Source organism: Primulina tabacum, chromosome 15, assembly GCF_025594145.1.
Source record: "Primulina tabacum isolate GXHZ01 chromosome 15, ASM2559414v2, whole genome shotgun sequence".
NCBI classification, from domain to species: domain Eukaryota; kingdom Viridiplantae; phylum Streptophyta; class Magnoliopsida; order Lamiales; family Gesneriaceae; genus Primulina; species Primulina tabacum.
In genome coordinates this window covers 28,334,586-28,346,086 of record NC_134564.1, presented here as the reverse complement: position 1 = coordinate 28,346,086, position 11,501 = coordinate 28,334,586, and the positions used below count along the sequence as shown (strand labels likewise).

Genomic DNA, 11,501 nt, shown 5'->3' with positions numbered 1-11,501 from the left:
CATCCCATAGGCATCCACATCGATATTCTTCTCTTCTATCAATCCAAGGTTGACGTAAAAAGATCACAGAAACAGAGAAAATCCAGAGTGAGTTTTTGTAGAGAATTACTTACTCAAATAATAGTCTTCAGCATCGACGTTGTCCTCAGTGTCGTCAGCATTGTCCTCAACACCAGTAGCAACTTCATCAGAATCACTTTCTTTATCATCACTATCATCAGTAACATCACCTCCATCATCATTAGCTTCAATTGTATATTCTTCAGAGTCAAAGTCGGAGACAGAATCAGATCATCCTGGGTGATTGTCATCGAATTCTTGCAACATCTCAGCATCATGTTCTTCAAGCTCAGAAGATGCTTTCTCGAAGGCTTTATGCTTTTTCAGTTGGAGAAGGAATGTATCAAAGGATTCTTCGTCCTAGGCAGGATCGCTCGGTCCTTCAGACACTACAATTTCATCGTTAGAGTTGGAGATTTTATCTATCGCAATAGGAGCAGACTTTGGTCGAATCACCAACTAGAAATCTTCATCATTCGAGTCATCACAGACGTGAAGTCTGGGTTCAGCTAGAGAGGGGGTGGAAGAGGATTCACCACTATATTTAAATCTCTTGGATGGAATGAGATCGGGATTATACCAAGCCTGACGTTTGGACCACCGGGGCTATGGTGGAACTGGAAATACTCAATTCAGAACCTTAAAGTTAGGAAGATTCTCTACATCAATTACATTGCCTGGTTCACCAAGGGCAATAGTTTCGAGGGGTACTGGTTCTCGGTCACTCACAACCGATTGAAGTGGATTTGTCTCGGCCGAGAGTTGAGGTTCATTTGTCGGTGTTGTCACACGAGGTGAAACATCATATGCCCCAGCCATTTCGCTTCTTATATCCTGAGGATCCTGACCGATGCCTGCCCATTTATAGAAGAAGAGATTTGTGAAGATAAAATAAGTTGAGAAAGGGAGCAAAATATAGATCACAGATTAAGAGCAGATAATAGTATTGAACGTGTGAATGAAAAAAGAAATGAAGGGGATAAAAATAACATCAAATTAACGACAGTAATTATAACAAAATCAAATGGCAAAATATTCAGTTTCCATAGAATCTGTTCATATTTCTGAACAGATTTTCATCTTGCATCTAAACGGTAATAGAGCTAAACGATGCAATTAAATTTAAAATTAGCTACATTTAAACTCCTCTAAGACTTAACACCACTAATCCATTAGAAATCACGAGTATTCGGTTTATTCCATATGTCATAGGATTAAAACTGACAACCCACTTATCAAGAGAAAATTACATAATCATTAATATGCATGTTCTGATTATGTCTTAAATACCATTTTATAAAAATAACAATTATGTGATCATAATGTGAGCTGTTTATACTCAGTGTCGACAATATCTCTCAATCTTGAAAATGATTTTTAGATCTTTTCTCCTATACTCTTTGGTTATTTAAATTACATTTTGATTAAGAAGTGGTGGGTCTCACGCTAGAAGAACGGTCTTCATTGAATTCCTCTAGGTAGCTTTTTCAATTTTTCCTGTATTTAAACTCAGAAGTGATAATTCTCACACTAGAAAAACGGTCTTAATTGAAGTTTACCTTTAAATAGAGTAGTATTTTATAGTTTGTGGATTTTTGGTTGAGATGGAATAAAATAGGAAAGTACGCAATTTTAAAAGGATAAACAGTGTTTTAAAACGTAAAAGAAACATGTAAGGAAAATATTATCAGTTTGTAAATTTTTTTAAAATGAAGTGAGATGTTATGAACCTTTTTTTAAATGTAAATAATATCCATATATATTAGTTATCCCCCTGTATTCTTCCCATATATTTATTTTAGGCACATTCTATGTGTTGGGATATAAGGGTAAAACTGCCCACGAGGTATACATATAAGAATTTGAAGACAGAAATGCACATGTTGTAATAAAGTAGACATTTTGCCCGGAGCATATGTTAAGCAAGCGATAGCACGTTGCTGCCAAAACCTAAGTTTTACAAATAATACATCTAGAAAAGAATGATACACACAAGGTCCAATATGTTCTTCATCAAAACACCAAGAATTCAACACCGGTGGCACTCAATGTAATGGAAAATTGTTCGTTAAAGAAATTTGAGATTTACACATTACTTGTACAAGCATCATGAACAAGACGATAATCGAAGAATAGACGGAATTATGTATTAAGGAGGAGAGGACCCCCTATCATTGCTTAGTGGTCAGTTTGAAACGAGAGGGCTAGGCCTAGGAGATTTCCGCTATGAAACCCAATAGGATCGAAAATCTTAAGTACTAAGATTTATTGTAGTGATCTTCCTCCTGCTTCTATTACATATATAGCCACCACTTCGGATGGACAATAAGGAAAAAGTCATAGAATATCTTTGGCTAGCCTTACTGGTTTGTCCTTAAAAAATGCCACATCGCTGTTGGGAGTCGTAAGCAGGTGATGGTCTAGATTGTCTTCTTCGCTTTCTCCTGCTTCAGATGATCCACCAGAATCCATACCATCTTCTGCTTTAGGAAAATACAAGGTTTTATTCGAAAGATATAAGTTGCAAATGTTGTTGATCATAAGGTTTTGTAATTTGATGGGGAAACATGGTGTGAAAGGTTTCAAATGACAAACAGAAGATAAAAACTTGACCCATCGAACAGTTACAAGCTTGTGTGGATTCAATCATTTGATAAGAAAGGTTGACAAAAATTGCATAGATACCATGGAAATTTGACAAATGAGAAGAAATTAAAGTGAACTTCAAGATATTTTTCTTCCACATAACAAAATTTTAAGTTAAACATAACACACAAAATTAATCCAAAAAAAAATCACCTGAATACATTTGATGATCAGGGAGATGTCTGACTGATGTAGCCTGAATACTCTCCGGCAACAGACAATTACAGAAAGCTCCTGAATTAGAAATGAATTACGTGAGACAGAAATTAATACCCACTCTCCTCAAGAATTTACTGGCAAGTACCGCATTGAAATGTTTATAAATTTGCAAGGCACATACTTCTTTGCATTTCTTCCTTAACCAATTAACTTTCTTGACTTCGAATTCAGCAACCTTTAACTTTAAAATGGAAAAAGATTAGCTTCTCTCATCCTTACGTTTTTTTCACTACTTCTCATTGATTGAAAATAATATCTTAACCAAGAAAAACTAGACTTGAGTCGACTCCACTCAGTAGGCGTGAGCAAAACCGGATTGGTTCGGTTTATGACAAAAACTCAAATCAAACCAATAATATCGATCTTGCAAAATTGCAAACCAAACCATTAATAATTAAAAACCAAACCTAGGTTTCGGTTTGATTTAAGAGTAGGTCTCTTGTGAGACGGTCTCACAATAAAAAGTAATACTCTTAGCATAAAAAGTAATATTTTTTCATAGATGACCTAAATAAGATATCCGTATCATAAAATATGACCCGTGAGACCGTCTCACACAAGTTTTTGTCTTCTACAATTAATTTTTATTTATGTTTCAAATAATTTTTTTGACTATTTTTAAACAAGGTTTAAATTTTTTAAACTAGATATAACAAATAGATAGATATCAATATTCAAATAAATATTAAAAATTTAACATTATAATGTATGATAATGACATTCCGAATTTCGAATCAAAATATATAAATTCTCAAAATAGTAGTTCAGCTTAAAAAAAAACTTCACCGTATCACACTTGTAAAAAGGAGAAATATTTATCTTCTATGTCCCATTCAATTTCAGTCTAAATAATCGGAAAGCTTAAAATTTATAAAAGTAACATCTATTATCAATTTTTTCATAATATTAATGATACAACATTAACTAAAAAAAAATCAAATAATCTATACATATATATAATATACTTAAAAGTACAATATATTTATAGTTGGTTTGGTTTGGTTCGGTTCGATTTGAATTTTTTTATCAAAACTTCGAGCCAAACCAAGTTTTCGTTTTGTTAATTAAAAAACCAATCCAAACCTAGCTGTTTGGTTTGGTTTCGTTTGGTCTGATTTCTGCTCAGCCATAACACTCAGTTTGAAGGTGATATTTATTTTCGAGAAAAACGTAAACTTCAAGGGGAAAAGCTCATACAATTTCACATTTGGAAGAGGCTCCCTTGGCAGGATTAATAGCCCAATTGTTCAATGGCATCATATCAAAAAATTTGGCTCCAGATACTGGTGCAAAAAAAAATTCAATAAAAGATATTCCTTACCAAGTCGAGCCAATCTATTCACCCATCCGGGTATGGGGCTTCCCGTCAGATGCAAACAGACTTCATCGGTAAAATGGTTGCAATTTTTGGAAATCAAATGGTATGTGTCCCCATGATATCTGTTGGAAAGATCCTCCATAAATGACCGAAATTCTGCACGAGACATGTCAGTGCTGCCCACAAGGATTGAACGCCTAAAAACAAAACCAGGGCAACCTCTAGGTTCGACTTCAAATACTCCACTAGTTGGGTATTCATGAGCTCCAAAGCCATATTCCATTTCATGTGCTGCATCAGAATAAAAAGTTATTGGTTACTATCTGTAAATGATTATCACATAATATAAATCATTTAAATCCAGAAGTGATCGCATGATATAAAACTCTAAAGTGCATGTAGTGAAGTCCCTTAATCCATCTACATTGAAATGCCGAAAATAGCTCCATTGGTTTGAAGTGGTTTTTTTCCCCAAACCGGATTACACTCCACGAGAAATCAGATTTTCATAAAATTCGAAATATGATCCAATCCAATTTTTTTGCTCTAGCTAACAAAGCTTCCATATCACCAGTATAAAGCTACACCATCATGCATGACCATAATCAGTTGACCTACAGTTTCCACAGTTTCATATTTGCAAATAGCAATAGCATTGATATAAGTTGCATATAATTTCTAAACGTGAGCATTTTAGAAAAACAATACGCCACCATTCACAAACTAAGATAGTAGGCAATTTCCGAGGAAAGTAAAAGATAAAGCACAAGTAAAGAAATTGGAGAAATATATTTCTCCAATTATATGTATTTTAAAGTATTTTAGACACCCAACAACAGAAGCTACAGTTATCTACCGGTTCACAAAGTTATTAAGAGAAAAGGCAAATTTCCATGGAGACAAAAAAATCTGAAAAAAACATAGACATGCTGACACGACCACGACACAAAATAGAGAGAAATGAGAATATAAACTGATATATGACAAAGCAACAAGAACAACAATACTATGAGTGAAATACCCAGCCAAGGATTAAATCCTTTACAAGAAGGCACTCCTCTCTCCCTACACTAGCGCAAGCTAGCAAAATCAAGGAAACAAAAACGAATACCCCTCAAACCAACTCTAGTCTTATTTAATTTCCTTTTCCCTCTCCTCAAGTAACTTCTAGGCCCAATTCATTTGAGCCACAAAACTCTCTAAACTATTTAGGCTCAATCTACTTAAGTTCCTAACACATTCTGGTTGCACTCTCACATCACAACAAAAGGTAGATATATTATCCGGTTCAAAGTTTAGACAAGAATATGCTATAAACTTCATGATTGCCAGCAGGACAATTCGGGAAAAGCTACATCACCAAATGTAAAATAAATAAAGAGCATGCATTGATAAAATCAATTCAAACAATCATCTCCCTGCAAATGCTGATATAAAGTTTTTGATACTCTAAAATTGAATATTCAGATGAAGATCTACTTGGAGTTAATTCCTTATCACCCACTTAAAAGGTCAAGGTAAAAAAACACTTGTTACAGACTTCGGTATAGGGAGTGCTAGTGGGTTGGGCTGTTGGTCCAAGAATATGACATATAAAACACCTCAAATAGTGAAAAAGCCTCCTAGTTTTAAAAAATTACATACTAGGAGAATATAGAAATGGGAGAGAGCGTGAGGTTGTGCAAGTGTAATGGGGAGGGAATAATAAGGGGGAAGTTAGCTATTTGTAAACAACAATATCTCAGAGTAGTGCTACCACTGCTAGGGAGAGAGAGAATTATTCTATTGGAAGGAGGGTCATATTACTGCTGAAGGATTATTATCTTGTAAACAATCTTACTGTTTTATAGAATGAAATCCTATTGCTGAGTTTTATTTCTTTAGATTAAATTTGTTATTGCTTTCATTTGTACAGCATGGATTGAGATCGTAACAATTTGTCTGACCTGCTGCAAACGAGATGGGAGAAAACATGTCAACCACAAGGGATGAAGCAAAAATATAAGTGAGAGAAAAGTCAATACTAGGTAGAGAGGAGAAGGATACAAATACTCAAGATCAACTAAATAACCTGGAAGGCAGAGTCTGTGCACCAATCTTTGGCATCCTTGCTGGAGATGAAATCATTGATGCAGTGAATCATATGTGGAGAACTACGATTGAAATTTCAGAAATTGATGGAGGAGGGATTTCCACCTGGAAGCGGAAGATGAACCCAACAACTACATACCCGAAGAGATGATTCACTCAGCAGAGAGCATTAGCAAGGAGGGCATGAAATGAAACAAGTCTGAGGATGCGGGGACTCCCAAGTTTTAATGGAGCTGATCCTGGTGGTTATCAAAAGATGAATGGTATTTTCAAATCCAAGGTACCCAGCAGTTACTCAAATTCCAAAAGAGGTAATATGTATGACGAGGGGCAATACAAAGGAGACGTTGGATTAACAAAAAGAATTCCATAAATTACCTGGGAAAGATTCACCCAGGAACTTATTAGACACTGCAGCAGAAGAAAAGCCTCAAACCAGGATGAATTATTGACATCACTTGGGCAAGGCCGATGAGTAGTAGAGAAGTATGTGGAGCAATTTCAAAATTTTAATGTAGAACATTGAAAGATTACTATAAGAACAAATGCTAAGATATTCTCTAAGCGGATTGGAATATGGGTTAACAATAAGGGTGAGGTGAAAACCCATGGTGGTCCCACAACATCACTGGGGCTATGGAATTCTCCCTTTGTGAGATTTATGGGGGTGAAACAGGGGGAGTGGATAATTAACAGCTATTGCTTGGGATAGTCTAAGTTGGACCCCCAAAGAAATTAAATAATTAAGCAGAGTCAATTAGTGTGCGCTGCTCATGGAAAAAAAAAAGGGAAATTCAAGAGCTCAGATGACTTAATATTTCGCCTGGGAGCATTCATGGGTTGCTGGTGGTCAGCAATGGTGGTGGCAGTGGAAGCAACCAGATTAGGGGCTTGAGATGATTCACGAATTGTGGTATTGACTATTGATAGATGATTGAGAGTTACTTATGTAGCTTAATGTTGGAACCGAGGTTATTGGTGGAGAGGCTACATTGGATAGAATATTGTACAATAAGACCTTTCATACAACTGAATAGATTATACCATTTAAGGTAAGGTGGTTTATGGGAGCGCGCTGCCCACTCTTGTTCAATATTTATTGGGTTATGATCTGTCAACTCAATTAAAGTCTTCATCAAGCTCAACAACGAGTGGTACAGTATACTGATGCGCATCACAAGGATCTATCTTTTGAAGTTGAAGACATGGTCCATACGAAGCGACGACCACACAGACAACAATCAATAGCAAGGTTCTAAAATTCGCTAGCCATCACCTAAGCGGGGACTAGGCGCCCGTCTAGCCGCTGCTAGGTGTTTTAAAAATAAGAAATTTAGAAATTATGGTTTTCACATGAACTCATTTTAGTTATTGGACCCATTTTTTAAGCCAATAGATTAAGCCCACTTGTAACTGAATGGGCTTGACACATTAAATGACACACATGGCGAACCATGATACGGCAATCATATCTCTGCCACCAAATGACATATAGCAACCATCAGGGTAACAATAAATCAGCAAAACAAACTCAAACTACAGCTAAGGGTGAAAAGAATATGTTCCAACCCTTCATCAGTCACCAAATGTGAAAATAAGCTCATGCAAGATTTCAATAGAGAATCAAAACAAAAAATTTATTGAGCTGAGTCTAGCACAAAGAAATGGTGAATTGTCAAGTAGTCAACCACTGAATTGAAAACATGAAGTATAGAATATACCTTCAATACCAGAATGAAAGATTCCAAGGCCAAACCAATAGAGGTAGTTGTTTATGGGGGTAAGATCATACACGTTTAGGTACAACATCGAACGACTTTTCTCTCCATTGCTCAGCTCCTCTGGTGAACTATCAGAGCTTGATGAAACTGGAATTAAACGCATTTTATAACCCCTCCTCACAACTAATCCCCCAACTATTCACCAAAATGCGTCTAGATTGTTCTTCCTATAACTCCATCTTAACATCCAGGTAAAAGAAAGTAGTCAAAACCCCTGATCAAAGAAAAAAGACAAACAAGTCAAGCCACGCAGAAAGTTCAATCCATACTGAAAACACAATAACAATAACAGCTTTTTTATAGTAGAAAAGCAAATATCAAGTCTAAAAAATCATTTTAATGTTCGTCTTCACGGAAAAATGTAGCGAACTAGCGAGTTCAATCCATTAAGCCTATAATCCAATTGAAAAATCCATTTTTTTTCAGGAGATTACGAAACAAAAATTTTCTTTCAGAACAAGGATTTACAAGCTCATGATATCTATCACCAATGGAGATCTACCAAAGAGGACATTTCTTTCTCGATACAGTATGAAAATAATTCCCAGTTGAATGTATAATGTATCGCAAAATTTAACTATTCCTACTCAACATCAAGCGAAGTTTGATGCCCCAGCTATGTCACAATATCTAGCCGCTCAACTAACCCACACATCGCCCCTTTTCACTGCCACTGCTCCACTGCTCCCAGCTGTTGCAATGATGCGTATTTCCACAACACCAGCTCATTCTCCAACAAATCATCAACTTGAAAACCTCGATGCCGAAAATGGAAAAATATTTTAACACAGCTCGAGCAAATTCTCAATTAGTGAAAAATCCCCCATGCAACGAATCAAGGAAAACAACAATTTAGATCCAAAAACAGTTCAATTAATCGAAATGAAAAAACGATCCATCATTTCAATTGATTAATAAATATTTATATGTAATTTAATTCACATGATCACATAAAGAAAACGTGTACATACCAAGAATTTCAGGATTTGAGAGGTAGCAATTACGGTGGATGAAGCGAAAATCCGCGGATATGGTGTCTGAAGGATTCAGCTTCAGATCACAAAGAGGGGAGCAGGCGGTCGATATTTTTGGAGAATAAAAAAAGTTTAGAACAATAATAATAATAATAAATGTAATAAGCCGGGGCCTATTAGAAATTTTGGACATATTTTTTAATGACAAAAATTTACGTGAGACGGTCTCACGGATCGTATTCTATGAGAGAAAGATTTGTGAGATCGTCTCATAAGAGACCTACTCTTTTTAAAAATAATCCTAAACTAAATGTTACACAAATTAGTTAGACGAAGTGATATATATTTCCTTTATTGTCCAAATGTATAATATATATTAATATTAGTATATCGGAGCATGCATTTATCTATGTACAAATATATTTTTAAATAATATTTATTTTTAAATAATATCATAAAATGATAGTTTAATAAATAAATTTAGAATATTTTGAGAACAGATAAAATTTTGGAAGGACGTTTGTGAAATTTAACTCTAATTATTACTTTTGCAGATTAATTTTTTTAAAATAAGATTTTGGCAGTTTATTTTTGAATTTTTTAAAATATATATAAAAATATAGCAAAATTAACGCGGCTGTTAGTTGCAGCATGTCTGTTGGCGTCCAACTTTATTTATTTATTTATTTTTGGAAATATGCACAAATTTGATGGAGTTCTTGACCAAGTTTGATTGGTTATAAAATTGAATGTAATGCACCATCTTTTTATGTGCATAGTTCATCCCATCAGTTTCATATTTTTAATCAAAAAAAAATTTCTTTCTAAAAATTTCAACACATAGATTCTACCGTAGTGTTAGAATAGATACTCTACAAGCAAACTATCGGTTTAGATTATTATTGAGTCTTTGTAAAAATATTTATTATTTTAATATAATTTATAATATAAAATTTTCTTTCTTTTGAATTTTTTTTTTCTATTTACTCATGTATTTCCATAGATATATATTAAAAAAAAAACTTGAATATATCATAGTACATATGAGATTATAATGAAACACATCTTTTAATTGTATATTTTAGACATGTTCTTACTCGATTGGGCCGTCAATAAATGATAAATGTCACTCGAGCTTGAGAATAACATATATGATGATTTGTACCATGTTTACTGGCTCTATGAAGGTCATCAAGTGACAAGATTAGATGTAATTATGACACGTGTAGGAGTCATTACATTTTAGGCTATGATTCATTGAGCGTCTGAGGGCGTGAATATCATATTTGATCTAAAGAGATCATAGTGCATGGAATCTCTCGACATAATAGAAATGTGTGATTTAGGAAAAAGGGGTTGCACACATGATGCCACTTGAATTCTCAAATATGCTTCACATGCTAATCGAACATGTGCATGGAATCTCTCGACATAATAGAAATGTGTGATTTAGGAAAAAGGGGTTGCACACATGATGCCACTTGAATTCTCAAATATGCTTCACATGCTAATCGAACATATAGACAACACTCGACGTACCAATGATTGTAGGTTCGATCATGATATATGTGATGAAATGACCTTGCTATATGCTAAATATAGTCTACTGATTTCTGCAAGCACTATCAGTGATATTTAGGAAATTATGGGGTAGTGCTACTAGACATTCTTACCATTATTCGATTTGTTCAATCGAAAGTACCTTTGACATTCTAATGATAGAGAAGTTGATATATAGAATATGACTAATTATAATAAGCCCGCATAAGGGATAAACATTGTCATGAATCACAAAGAGTTGTGAAGCCACGTATAGTTGTATTCTTGAACTATTGAGGGTCACACAAGTATCGGTATCTCTCAATATATTGAATTTGTTAATAGAATTTTGAAATGATCAAATATTTAATCTTGTAAAAGAGTTTATGGTCATATTCTCTTTTGGAAACTTGGAGATACTGCTAAAAACTATATAGAGAGTATGATTTCTAAAATAGTGTGAAAGTGTACCAATTTAGCAGTTACCATAATTAGAATCAATGGGTTGATAAATTCAACTGTAAATCTTAATAACGATCTATTTAAAGTTGTCATATCGGTGACATTGGATCATCGATCGGATTACGATGACACCATATTGATGGACCAAAGTTTGGTATTAAGCTCATAGAGACACGATCAATTCTCAACCAACAAAATCAACCAAAAAAATCAACCAGCAAACGTTCATGAATTTTTTTAAAATTTCAAAATTCTCCACAAACATGCTGACACGTGGACTGAAATATTTGTCCTTGCATGGCAATATATTATATTGCAAAGACTGCTACACCATCAACACTCTTCATGTCGAAGGATTAAATTCAAATTTGATAAGCATAAGCCAATTGTGTGATGATAATTTGAATGTAA

At 34.5% G+C, this 11,501-nt stretch overlaps 1 protein-coding gene across 2 annotated transcripts; it reads right to left on the bottom strand.

Moving 5' to 3' along the window:
• Positions 1-2,048: 2,048 nt before the first annotated feature.
• LOC142527522 (deSI-like protein At4g17486) lies at positions 2,049-9,224 on the bottom strand. Of its 2 annotated transcripts, XM_075632352.1 has the most exons (6): positions 9,087-9,222; positions 8,763-8,871; positions 8,056-8,329; positions 4,247-4,534; positions 2,860-2,940; positions 2,049-2,540 (listed from the first exon to the last, which is right to left on the bottom strand). In XM_075632352.1, the coding sequence occupies exons 3-6, from the start codon at positions 8,216-8,218 to the stop codon at positions 2,398-2,400; spliced, it is 675 nt and encodes a 224-aa protein (XP_075488467.1). In that variant the 5' UTR covers positions 8,219-8,329; positions 8,763-8,871; positions 9,087-9,222; the 3' UTR covers positions 2,049-2,397. The 2 variants fall into 2 exon arrangements, with proteins under 2 accessions (XP_075488467.1, XP_075488466.1); XM_075632351.1 differs by lacking the exon at positions 8,763-8,871 and having other exon boundaries at positions 9,087-9,224.
• Positions 9,225-11,501: the final 2,277 nt, after the last annotated feature.